Here is a 19,377-nt window from a genome sequence, read left to right on the forward strand (position 1 = left end):
ACAGTGTTGTTGTCTGGATTAGTCTTTCAAAGTTATGTAAGTCTTTAAGAGCCCTTACTCTCCTAATAGCTTTTTTATCACAATGAGACGCTGTATCGATGCCCATAACTGTGTTAGTCATACACGTTTCCGAAATTCTCGTTCTACAGTCTATATAGTTCTGATAGATTTTAAAGATCTCTTTAAGATTCTGTAGTTATGTTGACTTCAAAACTAGTCTTAAAAGAATTCCTCAGTTTAGAATCCCTGCTCTCCTTATCGTCTTTTCTAAACTAGTCGTACATTGATACTAGTTCGATAATGTTTATAAGTTCTTGCCAACTGGAAGTATTTTGAACATTATTTTGCGATGAACTGGTGTCCGTGTGAACAAAACTATATTTTCTTGTCTGTATATCTTGATAGTCTTAGCCTTATAGTAATGTTTTGAACATCTCAAAGGACTCTAATTCGGGTGCTTTTGCTCTCATAAACCATACGAAACCGTACGTTGATCTCTCTAGACTGGTAATCAGGTTTGGCTCTCCTGTGATGTATGCAGTATCCTTCAATGGTCTGAAACTAGTCTCCGTGGCTGTGTAAGTCTCAAGGCGCTCCCTCTGCAGCCTTAGACAGTGAACTGCAGATCTCACAGCTGTGTACTGCTGCCGCGCTGATGGCACAGGATCAGCCTCACCGGGTCTCAGAGCTGGACATTCTGTAGTGCCAGACAGTCCTGTCCCTCCTGGTAGGGCCCGGCCGGCACCATCTCCTGGGCGTACGAAGACCGACTGAACTGCCAACAACACAACTCCTAAAGTTTAATTACACCACGAATCTGTTCAGTTAACACGATAGCAATTATTTAACAATGTACTGTTACCGTTTGTGATTCATAGGAACTTACCGAAACTGAAGTGATGCCTGTGCAGGAGTGACAGGGACGTTTCTTGAACCGACATTGCTTCCAACGCTTGGTAACTGCAGCTATCACCTTTTAAAAATGCATTTTATATAATATATGGTAAAATATTTAAATTAAAAAATTTTAAGTACGATAAGTGTAATTTATAAATGTTTATAAAATAACATAAAGTTTAAATGACGGAAATATTTAAAAATTATTACATTAAGTGTTTTAAAATCCAAGGACAATATAAATTGATAATTAATAAGTCTTTATTAAATATTTTCACATCCAACTAAACACTTATTGTGTATCATACAATATAAAATAGCACTTTTGGATTTAATGTTTTATATTTTATGTAAGTTTCTTATATTTTACAATCAAAATTAAAACATTTAATGATCTTTAAATGTCAACTTTATTAACCAAATTTTGGTAAATTCCTCTCTCTGGATCCCAATATTAACCTATTTTATTTATTTTCTTTTACAGTATAATATAGCGTATGTCGTACAAATGCAACATGCAAAATACTTACTTCCCCATTGCAGAAGCAGAACAGTAACGCCACGCACAACCCCTGAAAGCAAATGAAAGTCGATGTTACAGCTATACAGTACGATATACAGCTAGCATAATAAGACTCTTAAAAGTGATATTAATAGTTTCAATTTACAGCAAACTTTTAAAAAGTATAGAAAGAAATATATCATAAAATTGTCACAAACATTGGGAAATCCCAAAGACAAAAACTCATTCGAAAACAAATCAGGAACTTAATAAAATAAAAATATGTAATAAAATTAAATTAAATGCAACAACTGTAATAAAGTGCATATTTTCCAAACAAAAATAAACATCAAAACATGATTCAAAGAACATTTTGCACACATTAAATATGAAAGAACGGAAATATATGCTGGTGTGAAACACTGTGTTGAATTTGTACACATTATACCTGATACAAATTTACGATTATTAAAAAAATTTACAAACCCACAAACTTGCACGCTTGGCAAACATTTTATTAAATAAACAAAAATTAAGTACAACTTATAAATAATGAAGACGGACATAATAAAAAATTAAATTGTACTCCCAATATCAATTTGTAAGAACATTAAAATGTAATTACATATATTTTACACTGGCTAGCCATATTTCCAAATAGTTCACAATATTTATTGTTTAGAAACATTTTAAAAATTATTTATTTGTGGAGTCACTTGACATATAATCTTTGATTTTTAGAGGCCTCACAAAAATAAAAACTTTTATTGGAATATTTGTGCAAATCGTTTACAAGTCTAGATTTTTTAGACATTTTAACAGTATAGATATATAGTTTGCATAATATGAGTATCGAAATGTTAAACAATAGTGTTGGTAATTGACAAATTGAAATAAAAACCGGTTTCTCATACTGCAAGGGAACAAAACAGGAGAACATAATTTGAAATTTCGTGATAAAATACAAGACATTTCTAGCACTTTAATACTTATCTATTCGTTAAAGAGACCTTCTCTCCTGAGAATATTAAACATTCTGCCCTCCTACACTTAACTGACAGGTTTTGTAAACTGTAGGGAACTTCTTTATCAACGTTTTTAATAAGATCTATAAGATTCTAACTCGTATTGAGAGGCTAAAATAAACAATATGGTATGAATATGATACAATTCAGTCTGCAAAACGTTTTTATGTGTATCTGCGAGTTCTAGTTGAGGACTGATGAAAGCCTAACATCTTTATTTTCGTTATTTAAACATTGCTGGAATATTAATCTGTCTTGAAAAATAATTTCATGTGTATAATTCTTATATATTTTATTATTTAAATGTTATATCATGTTGCCCAACGCAATTACATTTATGTCATTCAAATTTTCAATCAACTGTTTATAGACGCAGATGGGAGGTGGGGAAGTTACATATATTTTAAATAGAGATTGAGTCACGATAACTGCTTGCTCCATATGTACTGTATGTACATAGAAGGAAGTCAGTGCACATAGTTTTAATGAGTTTCTTTACTAGTATCAATCAATAAAATCTGTCATAATGGCAGCCGTTTAAAATTGCTTAAACATTCTTATTTCTCAACTATTTTCAAAACAGGAAAAGAGACATTTAGTAGCCATTTTTTAGACAACTGCTGTTCTTGGACATTTTTCGACATCTCTTAAGATGTGAAAACAAATTATTGCATCTCTGTAAATAGGTATCATATAGCTAAACAAGTAGTAGGCGAAGTTCCCCCATTAACCACTCCCCTACATTTAGTCACTTTCCAGATAACATCGGAACTCAGTTAAGATACAAACCCTATATAATTTAAAGCTTTATACTCATTCTATTTTTCATTTAATATCCCAATAATCAGACAAAAAAATGAATTAAATTAATATTTTTAATTTAAACTATACAGGATAAACATTTAAGTAAGTCATGATTTCCAAATATACAGTGTGTATAAATGATTAGAAAGTGATGACATAAAAGTTTTAGCAATAAATAAGAAAATTGTTATGAAATTTTTATTGTTTATTATATATATATATATATATATATATATATATATATAATTTACGTCACCAATTGATATATAGATGTACAATTTTAAAAGTATTAGTTGTTTTTTTGCCGTCAAAAGCATTACAGTTTTTAAAATGGATAGGGTTATATTATATTATTGATAATTAAAAAGGATATATATATATATATTTTGATAAAATATACATACATACTGTATATATTATAAATATGATGTATAATACATAAAATATTATATAGCATATTCCCTGAAATTTTGCGATATTTACACTCTCAGGATGTAATTTAGTAATTAAAATCCTTTTTCCCTCGAAACTAATCCCAGAAATTGTTTCTAATACAAAAGCATCACAGGCAGCTTGGCTTGTTATTTACTTACTTCATCAACTCCAGTATAGCCAGAGGGCGCTGGGGTTGTTGTTTGTACAGCTGTACCTAACGATGAAACAACCTTCTCTAAACAGATTTTGATTAGGTTTTGTTTTTTACGTATACATATTTTCTCTGAGAAATTTTTCATCAACCTTTTATTAAAATGTTATGCAAGTGAATCTCAACAGATTTTAATTAATTGTGTTCTTTATGAACAAATATTTTCTTTAAGGTACAGTTTATCAACTTTTACGCGAACTTTTATACAAATAACTCTAAATTGGTATCGTAAATTTCGTAAGTTTATTACTCTGACTTGTTCATTGTACGTTTCGATCGTGTTCATTGCACTGTTTTAAATGTTGAAGAATAAAATGGTTTCTTGGATATATATATACCTAATATTATCAATATGTCAGGTTCTATCTAGAAAACATAGTATCCAACAGTGTTACAGTCAGGCCCGTAGTAAGACCGATATTTTCGGACAATTTATCTCGCAACACCTCTATTTGAAGGGGCCGTAACGACGGGTCATGTCGGGGGACATTATGGGGCTCGGCCGAATATCTCTCCCGGGGACCGCCACAGCTGGACACAGTTAGCTGTAGCCCTGGTTACAGCTAACATCCCATTACTACAGATTTGGGTGATATTGCACTGAATAGCAGCTTAAAATATGAATATTTATAAAAGGCAATGACAAAAATATTTAACCTAAGCGTAGGCTGAACATTTCCTTGACATTTGACTGTAAAATGAAGCTGAAGTTTTTTTATCGCTTAAATTACATACCGTAAACATTTTCTTATAACAAAATAAAATAACTATGTTAAAATAAAATATTATTTCAAGCACTTGCCATCTGTATGTGTTGCAAAGGTAAAATTTCACACGATTATAAATGTTGTAGCCAATAACCAGTTTTAAGCAAAAAATCATTTTACCTTAAATATCCTTGGAGATCCACCAAGGAATAGATAGTCTTACTTTATACACCAAAATAAGTTAATCTTAACAAATTGAATTTCTGGATGATTTCTTCTTGATCATTCCCATGTAGGTCTAATTAATAAAACGAATGCTTGAATGCTTTTATGGGTAATCAAGACCTTAGATTTTGTGAAGCCTTGGACATTTGCTTTTAACATTAAAGCACTGATAAATGATATATCAAGGAAATGAAAGTAAGGATTCCCAGAAAGGCGACATTACATGTGAAGACAAGAAGACCTACAGGAAATACTCGTCAATATCAGGATTGTGCGACAGGGCACGTGTTCATTAATCTTCAAACTGCTCATTCTACTTACCCTATGTCTGGATATTTGAACAGTTCTCTTGTTCTCATTTGTGCCTTATCGTCCATATTACTCATATCTGATAGTACCAAATATTTTTCTCAAAACTTTAATTTTAAAGTTACGTACTTTTTTCCATCTTACCCTAATTCCATTTTGTTAAAGATTCTACATATGTACTTGGGAGTATTAATTGTGTTTTGAAAGATCCAGAGAAGGTTTATATGCATGGCCGAAGAGGAGTATTAATATTATAAAATGTTGTACTTGACAGAATTATGCAACAGCAATTTTTTAGTACGATAGCGTACTGTACCTACTCTGTTCAGGGCCCTGCAGAGAATGAAACTAGACGATTTCCAGACAGACAACTCATCATTCTATGTTTCAGCTTAAGAAATTTAACTCTTTATACGTGGCTGAAATCCAATATCTTAATCGTACCACAGTTTAATGGTGAAAAACAACTCTTAAGATAATATAGTATTAAATCCATAATGAACGCAAGCTAGTGTTTAAAAATTATAGTGAATAAGGGGTTAAAAATTTAGGTATCTTCAGGTCTGTTTACAGCGTAAATAAATGTAGTTAATGAACATAGCTTAGAGTGAGTCGTGGCATCAGATAAGGCATCGGTGCTAACCAATTCATATGAAACATTGGGAGGGAATTCTTAATGACTCGGACTCGGTATATATTTTAATATATATAATATAAATGAAAATCAGAATTATAGCCTGGGCTTGAAGTCAATAACCACCTTTATTCCAACTCCTGGCCTGAATGTAGTTTTTAATCAGATGACGTGAATTGCATATAAATATTAAATGTTGAAATCTAGTAATGCAAAGGGTAAGTAATGCGTCCTAGGCATGTCCAGCCTGACAGATTAGTCGATTTCTGAAGTCGGTACGCACGTTGTTAAAGTAATGAGGAAAGTGGTCCCTAGAGGGAGCGATATCTGGGCCAGTGAATCTTTTACGATGAAGTAAGGACCCCATTTAACGCCGCTCTTTTCTGAGCATGAACTGTGCATCAGCATTTTTCCAACCTATAAAAAACATATACACCTAATCTGTTCAATATTCAACTTTACCAATGTCTACAGAACAACTCAGTATTTGAGAGCGAGATCATTGGTTCATGGTGAGTCTGTAAAATATTCGAATAAAAAGGGCTCAGTATAATATTTTTATATAAACAACAATATTTTGGATAGTCAACATATTAATTTTGTATCATCAATATTCCTTTTTTTGTCGTAAGCTAACCCTCTACTTGCTCTTAACTAAAACTAAACAGGATATAGTTTGAAAAATGTTGAATACCAAGTTAATGAATCTTGTTAAAGCTGTATTATAACCTTTGCTTATAATCCAAAATTTGAAACATTCCATCAGTCCGACGTCTGTACTTTTGTTGTTAGAAATTCTTATATAGCAGAAAAACTAACAACGTTAAATAATTAATATTTTATAACTGTAATAAATATTTTTCTACATGGCTTGGTTTAAACTTTAAAACCTCTTCTCCATACTAATCTTTAGATGTTTCCAATATACATTTCGGTTTCAAACCAATTTTAGATAACCTCGGATTGCTACACGTCCATTTTAATACAAATAAATGCAAACCATTTACCAACATCAATAATGTCTTACACTTTTAACGCTTTGTTTTATCACGATATCTCTTTTCATTTGTTTATTGCAATCTGTTCAATATTTGATAAATTAAGTCCCCATTGTGATTAGCTACTAAAAGTAAACGTAAAAATGTGTGAAAGCTAAATGTTTTCTATTTCAAAAAGGAACGGTAAATTTATTTGTTTTATTTACAAATTCTTCTGTCAAATGTAGCTTATTTTGAAAGCTATAAAATGAGAAAACCCCACGAAAATTGGAAATAAAATATCACACTTAATTGGGTTGGAGACTTGGGGCAATTCAGTTATAATTACAGTTAGGTGTTTTTACCGTGCTCATTTTACAGTTTTCACTTTTTAAAATTGTTAAGGAGTATTTACTCATCATCTTACCTCTCATTTTGATGATATATTTATTTGCCAATTATCAATGTGCCATATTTTTATTTTAACATTCTCATACTCTCGAACCAGAATGTGAGTATCACGTGATGTATTTTCATTACTGACAATCACGAATGCGATAGTAGACGATACGAGCCTTAGACCATTTACAAACTCAGTCATCCTTGAGTTAATGATTTTCTAATTCTCAAAGAGATAAGCAATATTACCTCAGAATGTATGGCTTTAGAATTCAGGTTTGAACCTGAAAAAATGGTTGTAACTTAAGAGTTACACGGGTGTCAAATCTTAGTCACCTCCAAGGAGTAGAACAATGCACATTACCTTAAGTAATTTTCTTACTGCAAGTTGAGAATTTGAATATAATTAACTTACAAAGTGAGACGGATTTGGAACATTTTTATAATTACATAATTACCTGAATGGGCAAATTAAACTTTTAATAACTACCGCAGTTATCCAATATAGCAGCAAACTCTGTTTTTTTTTTATTAACCTTAAATCTGTATTATTATTTGTGAGCCACCTGTATTTTATTATTATATATTTTAATTTTATTAATTTTTCATTCTTGCTGTTTTTTTATATATTTCTCTTAATAACGGAGATATGACATCTTGATAGTATCCAGCTTTCTTCTTTGATAGTACAGGGAAGTAGCTCTGGAAACCGATAAATCGACCCACCTGACAGGAGGCGATGACTGCCGAGGCTATCTGGTAGATGGCCTCCCAGGAAGCACCCTGCTCGGGCCGGAAAGGCATAACGATGTACTGCAGTCCCAGTAGGGGGATGAGAATCAGAGTGGCGCGCACTGCCTTCTTAGTTCGGCCGGAGGGTGGCCCCGGCGTCTGACTTGTCGATGACGCTTTCCTGCTAACCCAATAACTTCGTTACCTCCGGTTATTATAGATAAGGTTAGATTCTATATACCATACTTAATTGTATTAATGGTTCGAATACATAGTTATTTTGTTTTATTGTAAAAACGGAAAATTTTAGATACTCCTACACAAAAAATGACCACAATCCCAAACCTTTTGTGTTTGGATAGGGTTTGGAATAGAGGACTCCTAAACAAAAAAAGGCCACAATCCCAAACCTTATGTGTTTGGGTAAGGTTTGGAATAGAGGGCGATAAGTCCCTAACTCGTTATTTTTATTAGGATAATGCATAAAAAATCAATTTTTTTATCATCTGAAATAGAAAGCTTTCTTTCTCTTCATTTTATCTTTCTTTTGTAATAGACTAACTATTTTTTAACCTGATGAAAATGATTTCAATCCTCAAACCGATGTGTTATGTACATTTTGTAATACATGAAATGAATATAACTATCGGAAATATCCGAAATCATACTATTTTTGCAATATAAAGCTGCAATATATATCTAAAGGATTCGATTTCTCTAAAACCTGATTTTTTTGAATTTGTACAATTATTTTAAAATGAGCTAAGCTAAACTTAAAAAAAAACACACAAACGAATACAAGAAGTATAGAAGCCCACAACAGTACGTGACCAAAGTTGTTACCAATGAATCCAACCATGTAAATTACTCAAACGTGTTATTACATAAACATCATGACATGCATCAAGATTGCACTGTTTGTTTAAAAAAGTTGTTCATTCTCCAATTTTCTAGACCCTATCATAACAACTACGTTGCAATCCTTACTAATAAAATTAAAAAGGTTTATTAACTTTAAGTGGAATTTTACGCTTTATACAATAGATATAGGCTACCTATAAGACTAATTTAAAAGTGTTTATTCATAAACGCTAAGCTAAATCTCATAGAGTGACATGCACCGACATTGAACTCAATTTCGGTTATGCAGAAATAAAGCTTCATGCAAAATTTCAAGTTATTTTTCATATCGTTTTCGTGATATCTTGTGGATAGACAGACAGAAATAAAAGTTCGTCCAGCCCCTGGAGTGATAAGCTTCCTAACGCTTAACCAATAAACCACATATAACATTGCTAAATAAACATTGTATTTTGTATTGTTAGTATATTTTGTGATAGTTTTAGAAATAAACATAGAAACAAACTTGTTAAAGCGATAAGAAGGAAGAATACAAAATGATGCTTAGAAACGAAAGCAATAAGGATAGTTACGAGCGATCGACTTGATACAATCTTGTACTCAGTTTGTTTACAAATTTGTTTGATCTACGATTTTCTCGAATCAATATCATGGTTAACCATAAGACCTATGTAAACATTTTTAGCTTTTTATTATTACTCTTAATTTGACTTGTTTACGCCAAAATTAGTAGAGCTCTCTTTCTTGGAGCAAGAAGAATCTATGTACCAAGTTTCAAATATATGTACTTTCTATAGCACCAATGCGTTATATCACACAAATGAACATACAGATAGTCAGATGGACAATGACATAATATCAAGGAGTCATGTAGAGTCCTTAATAAATAATATTTATGATTCAAATTTTCGGCAATTTTACATAACAGTTACCTAATGTAGAGTTACACAACGAGTAGTCTCTCGTTTGTATTATGTCGTTCAACACACAATACGGACATGAAAACCTCTTGCGACATGAGCTGGTTGTAAAAGAATGTAAATTAAATTATGTACTTTCAATGTAGTAATAAATCCTAATATAGTTTTGCTAAGCTCTAGAAATGAAACACAGTTGGAGAACTAAAGATGGCCACACTGTTAGTTAAGTACTTGTTAATTAGCACAATGGAGTCCAGTGTAACCCTCTCGACCCGTGCTCACAATTTACTGTACATAAAATGAGACAAATCTCATCGTCCATATTATCAGTTAGAACTCATAGCGTAATCGTTATATATAACGAATTGTTAGTCAGTATTATAATATTACAAGGAATTTCAATGCAAACGTTGCAGATGAAAGGATAATTAAACCAGACAGTCACATCTCACAGAGCTGCTTATACGTTAATATTATTTTTTAAAATAGTATTTTTGTGTATCGACTGTGTTTCCAAACATTACAATATATAGATTAACAATACAATTTTCATATTTTAATTTATTTTTAGTAAAATATCTAACTCAATAACTGTTGAAGTCTCCTGGTGTAATTACAAAACATTTTAAAATAGTAGTAAACGTTAATAAAACGATATTTTTCCAATTTAGTTTATTTTTTGGACGAGGCCTTTCGAAACCAAAGGTTTTATCATCAGGTACAAATAAACATTTACATTATTTTTATTACAACTCATATTAAAATACCATATGGTGTAAATATGCAAATACAAACATTTTGGAAATATTTCAGCCAGTATAACATGTTAGATATGACTGCAGTTTAATTTGTGAATAAATTGAGAAGAAAGAAGACTGGAATATTCACTAGGGCCTTGTTTATTGTTTATGAGTTTTTTCTTTATTTATGTTTATGTGTAGTGGTTCCCAAACATTTAAGTTCATTGGTTTTGTTACTTCTTTTATTTAATTTTAATTTTAATTGATCATCTGTGTCCTGATTCAATGCAGTGCTTGGCTACAGCAGATTTTTTTATCTCTTCCATATTTTGTTTTGTACAGAGATAGCGCATGTTCAAATCCTGCCTATGACTATAGTATTTTTATCAGTTCTATCGACCTTGTACTGTATCGACAAAAACAAACTGATTTATAAATGCTCAATTACAATTCACTGTTAAAATAAACAACAATGTTTTATTTAAAACTTACAAAACTTTTTATTAATAAAACTTGTATGGATAAAAAACATAAATTGTATTACATTCAAGGCCAATATGACCATAAAACACCAAGAATATAATTATTTCTTTATTATTTATTACATGATCCTCAAACATTTTATAAATAGTGGAATAAACTTTTAAAATACCCAGATGATATTATAAATCGTTACTGATAATATTTAAGTGTATAGCGTAAGTTGGTCAATGATAATTGGATTTTACATCTAAACTAATCCAACAACAACAAAATGTAATTCTCATTACGTTAACTGCAGTCATTCTTCGATAAAGTTTATTTCAACATAATAATGTATATTACTATGAAATTAATTCACTTTGTCTCATATGTAACTGTAAACAAAATGCAGTTATTGTAAACTTTAACTAATTACATTGTTTGCTTTAACTAATTATTGCATAATTACCTTAAGTTTACATGCTGTTGATAAAACAAAGATAAGTCGATTTGGACTCAGATTTTATTTTAAATAACATACAGTATATTGGATTTATATAAATACTGGAACATAAGAAGTAACGAATTCATTAGAAAAAGTGAAATCGATAAGGCAACATGTATCATTCTATTCAAACTAAGACTTTGGAATATGGTAAGTAAATGATGAATTATTGATTAAAGAAGTCTCTAAAATTAATTAATTACTTAATCTTCCAGTTAAGTGAATTATATAAAATATTATTTTCATTAAACACTGACACATATAGTAGCTAACAATATGGAACAGAAATATTTTAAAATTACATGAATAAAAGTTAAAACGCGCAGATATTACAACAGATGGTGCCCAACGATATTGAACAAATAAACATGAATTACAAAATAAGAAAGTTCGGTTTCCCCAAACACATTGTCCCGCAACGGGTGGAGTCCAGAACTTGGTTTATTTTATTTCAATCTTTAAGCTAAATTTACAAATCTTGCACTCTAATCCTATTGTCCCACTAAAAATATGGAAAGTGTGAAATTAACTGACATGCCATTATTGCAACGTAAAAAAGTAAATAGTTGTGGCTGTGCAGTGATACAATAAACAAACAAATACAAACTGATTACGAGGTTATTCGAAGAGTGCATATAACACCTCTATAAAGAAATTTGAATTCATGTATTTGTTTGTTTGAAAGTTATTTTTGACGATGGAAGGATTGTGAAGGAAACAGGATTTTTCCGGACATTTTCACTGAACGATGGCAAATGTCCGGAAAAAATCCTGTTTCCTTCATGTATTTGAATGACCTTTACAATAGAAAACTAATCAACAATATAAGGAAATTTATCTTCACATATGTAGTAAAATCCCTGGCAACAAGAGCTTCAGACAAAAACTGAAAATTCAATATAGGAACTGGAACAGTAATATTTGCTTTGAATAAGAGTAAAATAAGTTACTTAGAGAAACCTATCATGAAAAGACTATTTTTAACCACAAAAATTAGAAAAAGATCTTTGATCTATTAAGGATTAAAATATTTTTTCTATATAGTACTATGCATAAATCTATTTATCTGTATTTAAATATCTAAAGAGATTATTAGCCAAAAGTGAAAAACATTTCACAATAACTGTATTTTATTTACTTTTATATTTGGGCACAAGTAATTTGATTTCAGAATATTACAACTTTGATTTAATGTTATTTTAAATAGATAATTAATTTTAAATAAATTACCAAATAAATAAATCCCAATAAACTATATGGAAAATAGCAAATAAAAGCAATGTATAAGATTTAATATTGATATAAGCTATTGACATTATTTCTATAAATGGGATAATATTTAAAATTTTAACTAATGCACAAAGAACTTTGTAAAATGTATTTAATAAATAATGTTAATGAATTGAAAATGGAGAAGGGCAACAGAATGCAGGACAGCGGGGAATAGAATGTTTTCAAAATTGCACAATGAAATGATTCCAAAATGAAGAAAACTTTTAACTTTCTCTGTGCTGTTCTTGTAAGGTATAAGAAATCAAACATGTCAGAAACTAAACTGTCCTGAATCGAAATAGCAGCAGTAAACAATCAAACATTACCCTCACTGCAGTAGTTGTTACACTAGTAGGCTAATACACCTTGTCCAGAGAGCCTTCATACTTAAAGGATTATGGACCTTAGCCGGCGCAAGAGCTCTCGCAAGCCCACCCACAGCCTTAATAGGCGGCATCGACCATCATTGACTCTGCTCCTAATAATTGATCAGTTTTATTCATTCTTATTCTAAATTTATCCAATTTTATTATACACGCAATTTTTATGGCAAAATAAAGGGAACTTGCTAATATATAACGTTCCTACTACGTACCACATGTACGATGCTAATTTATAAAAAAGGCAATTTATAATAATGTCTAAGAAATCGCCATTCTAATGTTTTAAAATGCCAAACTTGTGCTAAGTTTAAATAATTTTTGTTATTCTTAAAGGTAACAAATTTTTTAAGGATATTTCAATCCGTAACAAAATAAATCAGTAATTTCCATGTACCATGGTGCTAGTAGCTGATTCAGAATAGCCAGATAATAGATAACAGGATTTCGGACATTTACCATCGTTATACGTTACAAAAACATATTTTATTGTAATGTTATTGTAACATATAAAGAGGGCAATGTCCGAAATCCTTTCAAACCTTCCATCGTCACTAAGAAACTTTAAATAAAGACCAGATAATAGAGTTAGAGTGGCCAGCTGTGCCAGTTCTCCAGGAATAATATACTTTAGAATATTCTAGACGTGTAATTAATTATGTTACTTATCATTGTTGCCTGTGTTGATCTATCTTAAGTGTGTCTAATACTTTCAGTAAATCTTTTTTGATATATTTATCACTTTTTAATATATTAAGGGCTATATTTCATTAGAGTATATGTGTTTCACAACTTTGTGTGAGAAATAAATTATCGTGGTGAATTACTAGAGTTTAGAGTTGGTTTTTAAACCTGTATTAAATATTTAATTAGGAAAATTCGAAGAGGCTTTGTAAGAATGCTAGGGCAAATGCTAAAAATGTCACATAGTTGTATTTAGTATGTGTACAAACATGTTCAATGTGCAATTTTACCGTTGCAAATGTGACTACACATAAATTTTTTACTAGTTCACTGACACTCAGACAATTCATATGCAGTGACATGCGCCATCATCGAACTAAGCTCGATGTTGCTTATATATAAATAAAGCTCCATACAAAATTTCAAGTCTACAGGTCAATTCGCTGTTGAAATATCGTGCGGATACAAAAAAAATTGGAAGTATACAAAAAAAACTAGATCCATACTTTTTTAGTTAACACTTCTTTTGTACCAGCATATTTGATCCCTTTCAATCTCCAATAAGATTCAGACTGATAACCCTAATTGGCTAAGCGTTAGCGAAGCCTTTCACTTGAGGGGCTGAAGACCATTTCCTTTTTGTCTATCTGTTAGTCTGTCCATCTGTATACGTATATATAAAAAGTATGGATCTAATTTTTTTGTATACTTTGACGTTGAAGCGCATTATTAAAGAGCCTTCCTTTAATGAAGGTAGTTAATATAACTTGAAGTTTATGAAATATTTAACAGGGATTCTGTTTAATTAGGACTATTCGAAGGGAAGACGTAAGAATACACACTACACATGGTGTCATGTACCATGAAGAAATGCAAGATAAGATATATTATAACAAATTAGAAAAAAAGACAAACGTTCTGTGGATCCCGCAGTATTATAGATATAGAGGTCTAATTTGTGTCAAAAATTTTGTTTTTCATAATCAATATGATTTCAATATTAAATTAGAACGTAACTAATTTAGCATATGTATTAGTATTTTGCGAGTGCAAGAATGCATGTTTTAGTGTATACTTTTGACAAACACGTTATTTTTGCTTATATGAAGAGGTTTTAACTAACAAACTTGTATTTTATTTTGCTACATCCCTCAACATTTAAACTGTATGTATTTATAAATGGACTAGTATTTTCCATAACATGAAGTGCTTACAATATTGAACGGGAGTTTGGTTTCATTAGGATTATTCGAAGAGATCGTGGAGTACATGTAAAAATAAAATAAAATCTTTTGACACTATCACACTCTCACTATCACTATCACCCCTGGATGTTCAAGCAGACTGAACAAACCATTTCCAGTGGCTATAGGCTATACGCATGAGGAACAGACTGACCTTCTTGACCTGAAGGATGCGTGTTTGAGAGACTCCCTGAACGACTGCTTGGGGCTGGAGAGGCCGGTGTGTAGCTTGGTGAGCAGGAGCCTCACGATGTTAATCAGGAACACGAGGTTCGCCAGCATAGACACACACACGGGCCCAGACAGTGTCCAAGAGTATAGTGACTCGTGAATCCAGCAGCTGCGTAATACATTTTCTTCAATCATTATACTTTTACAAAGATACAGTATATTACATTGAATAATTCTGTATTGCGTTCTTATTATTATATTATTATTAAAGCGGGCAAAAACATCCAACTGGCACTTAATGTACAAAATCTAGTAGATCACGATAAAAATCCGTCTCAGAATGAAAAAAATTGCAACTACAATTCTCTTTAAACGTCACGGGAATTGTTTGGTAGTTATAAAGCAAGTTTCATCCTAATATACGTATAACGATAAAAAGGTATTACGTAACGTGCTGTGTAATTTCACGGAATTGGTAAAATTGTACCCCACAAGCTAAGAGAGTGTGAAATCATGATACCTGTTACTAATCTCTTTTAATGCTTGTAGTATGAAAATTAGTTTTAATTTAGGCCTAAGTGGCATTTTACAGGTTCTCTGAAATGAATATGAAAAAATTTTTAAAGACAAAATTGAACCAAAGTGAATTTTCTCTGGCCTATCAGCTAAATATAAAATCAGCTTCATTGAATCATGTATTTATCCTTTGAGTATAGTAGTGAAACAATGAAGATCTAGTGAAGTTTTGTTATTTTAACTTTTAGTATAATTAAATGTTAAACTATATCGTAGCCTCTAATTTTTTTCGTTCTGCAGTAAAATACCGTAACTCTTTTTCACTAAAAAAACACATAAAGAACACATGTTCATTTCAAAATCGTTTTGACTTTAAACTTATTTCCGCCCAAATGTATTACTTTAGATTAGCTTAGATTTAAAATATTCTGGTTAATTGACTTTCCAGAATTATTCAGTCAATATTTACGTTCATTTTGGATGCAAAGTTTTAATCATATCCGTTTCCAGAAAAAACTGTATTTGAGTTGATCTCACGATTATTCAAATAAAGTGGTAAAATAAACTTCATCAGCAATTCCAGTGAAGCAATTAGTATGCATCATCACGCATTGGCACTGGTAAATCCACCGTGTCGTTTTTAGCTGTGAAAACACATATCCAATTAACTGTCAAAAACGTCTGTTGTCAGTAACATTGGTAATTGAAATTCCATTTTATGTAATTCCATCAAGCAGCAAACTGACCGACAGCTCAATAGCATTTCGAACCTCAAGAGAACCGATTGTTCCCATTTGACTATCAAATGAACTACCATTGTCACGGTTCACCGACACACATTGCCAATGGCGCTGTGTAGCGGGTACAACGGTTAACGCAAGATAACCGGATCAAACAACGTCGAGCGTGGCTGCTGCTTGGATGGGTGACTGCTGAGCGATCCTGTCCTTGCAAGCAGCCCTCCTGCCTGGCCGTTGGTGGTGATTCGGAATACACCATTAAGCTGTTGGTCCGTAAGTGTTAGAGATAGCTTCATAGCCCTAACTTCACCTGATAAAATAATACATCTGTACTTAACTCTTACTTTACTTTACACACAGTAATACCTACTGGAGCTTCTCCTCCCGCCTGGAGGACCTCAGGACAGCGTACAGAGCCACCAGGAGAGCAGGCACCCCCCAGCCGATAGGGTAGAGGAAGGGCATCACCTTGGTTTCCGTGACGAATGTCACCACCAGCAGAGTATGGAGGTACAGTCCCTCGCAGAACATCCAGAAGTACGTAGCGACCAGGAAATACTGCACTAGGATGTGCAGCAGCTGACACTCTATCTTTAACATCACAATGTTTAGTCAACTCGGTTTGTTTCATGCTTCAGAAACATCTTACAGTAGTTACAAAACTGTGCTTGTTATAAAGGGAATATTGTTTTACTTTTTTTCAATGCTACTTGATTATATATTCAAATACTATACAAGTAAATATGTGTCACCTTCGTTGCAAAACGAAAACAAGGATTTGACTTAATCTTACATTAAAAAATGTATCAATTTTATTTTATAAACAATATGTGTTTTGCTTCCAATAAAGCACTATAATACAAATCTGTGTAAATGTCTGTCAAACATTGTGTACTATTTTATAAGTAAATAAAAATAATTTGATATCAAATTTCATTTAGTTTTCGCTTACGTCACATCATATATTTGCATATAAAGTTCAAGGAAATTAAAGGAGTACGGGGATATTTGTTTCAAAAGCACTTAACCAATCGTTTCTTGGCTATACCCAAATAAATACATGCTAGATTTTACTTCTTTGGTAACATCAATAAAAAAAAACAAAAAAATTTTAATTAGAAAATAACTTATAATAAAGAACAGAACATATTAATTTGAAATTGAACATATATTCAAACATATAAAACTGAAAAATTAATTGTGTTAAAATCTTGTCATTAAAAAGTGTGACTATTACGTAGCTATATTTTTTCTTGATTTTTATAACCTAATGTATTAGAGATTTTGACCCGTCCTGAAAAAGAGGGTAGATTTCAATCCACGAAACGCAGTGTTTTATTTTTTTACATAAAATGATGGTAAATGTGCAAACTACTATTACTAAATTTTAATTTATGATCACAATGTTTATTGTTTCTTAATATACCAAAAATTTATTTAATTACAATGCCTTAATAATAATAGTATTGCATGTTTGCTTTTATTAATAATCACAAATAATTTCTGGTTTACGTCACATCAAATGAGATTATTCTTTAAGCATAGTTATAAAGCAAGTTAAGAACTCAAATATATAAACGAAACAAATTAAATGAAAATAACAAAAAATATGAATCTCGTAATCTAAAGGAACCTACTAAGTATCAACTTTCAGCTTGATAAAAGGTTTCTCGCTTTTTTACTTCATATATTAGAAGGCAGTTAATCTAAGTTCGAGGTCCGCAGTTACCGTTTGTATTTGGTAAATTGTGTCAACCAAACTCTGCTGCCTTTAAGCCAAACAAACAATACAGTTTCCGTTCATTAGCTCCGTAGCCTAATAATTTAGCCGTGAGGAGCCATTTTGATTTTATACTGTTGTAAAATGTTTATGGTTATTGTGCTGTTCATAGTCACGATCATGCCGGTACCTATTATGTCACTGTGTTTTATATTTAATAATAAAGAGGTAGTTTCATAATAACTTAATTCATTGTATGAGTGTTAGGAAAGTAATTAATTTGCCTAAATTCCGCTTTTACTTATCTGTCTGTATATTGCCCGTGTTTCAGTTTTCCTCTGAATATTGTAAGAATGAACTGAACTATGAAATTATAAATAAATTATTTATTGCATAAAACATAAGAAACAGTTATAGCAATCTTCAAAGTTATTTAGCTAACTGTTTCCATTAGCTCTAACAACAAAGTACTTTCAAACGTTGTATTAAAATGTTGTAAAATAATTTTTACTCAGGCAACGTCATGTTTGATAATGAGCATTACCCTCTATGGAATTTGGCTGAGTTTATTTCGAAGCCTAACTATCTGCAAAATATCTCAAGAAGAGTCTATTTTTAGATTATATTTTTATAATTTTGCATGAAACTTCTACATTGGAAGGAATGAGTTTTATGAAGGTTCATAAAATCTATGGGATTGGAATAAGCGTCATTGAAGTCTATCACTCTTTAAGCTGGAAGAATTACTATCTGTAGGCTGTAAAAATTTCTGTCCACCGATGTCTGTCTTTCTGGAGGACATCTCTCTTGAAATGTTCTTGCAACTTCAGATCAGCTTATTACGCGACACGTGGTGTGGCGTACTCTTACAGTACATTGTTCCTAGTAATGTAGCGATTGTCTGTCTGTCTGTCTGGAGGACATCTCTCTTGAAATGTTCTTGCAACTTCAGATCAGCTTATTACGCGACACGTGGTGTGGCGTACTCTTACAGTACATTGTTCCTAGTAATGTAGCGATTGTCTGTCTGTCTGTCTAGAGGACATCTCTCTTGAAATGTTCTTGCAACTTCAGATGAGCTTATTACGCGAAACGTGGTGTGGCGTACTCTTACAGTACATTGTTCCTAGTAATGTAGCGATTGTCTGTCTGTCTGTCTAGAGGACATCTCTCTTGAAATGTTCTTGCAACTTCAGATGAGCTTATTACGCGAAACGTGGTGTGGCGTACTCTTACAGTACATTGTTCCTAGTAATGTAGCGATTGTCTGTCTGTCTGTCTGGAGGACATCTCTCTTGAAATGTT

The 19,377-nt window shown here is 31.7% G+C and overlaps 1 protein-coding gene across 1 annotated transcript in view; it reads right to left on the reverse strand.

Moving 5' to 3' along the window:
• Positions 1-555: 555 nt before the first annotated feature.
• The window catches only part of LOC124363377 (calcitonin gene-related peptide type 1 receptor-like), a 31,029-nt gene continuing 12,207 nt past the window's right edge, over positions 556-19,377 (reverse strand). Inside the window, 6 exon segments of the mRNA XM_046818628.1 lie at positions 556-775; positions 887-973; positions 1,428-1,469; positions 7,852-8,038; positions 15,080-15,265; positions 16,723-16,943. Of these exon segments, the coding sequence (XP_046674584.1) occupies positions 683-775; positions 887-973; positions 1,428-1,469; positions 7,852-8,038; positions 15,080-15,265; positions 16,723-16,943 (816 nt within the window). The 3' untranslated portion in view covers positions 556-682.

This window comes from Homalodisca vitripennis, chromosome 5, assembly GCF_021130785.1.
Source record: "Homalodisca vitripennis isolate AUS2020 chromosome 5, UT_GWSS_2.1, whole genome shotgun sequence".
NCBI lineage: Eukaryota > Metazoa > Arthropoda > Insecta > Hemiptera > Cicadellidae > Homalodisca > Homalodisca vitripennis.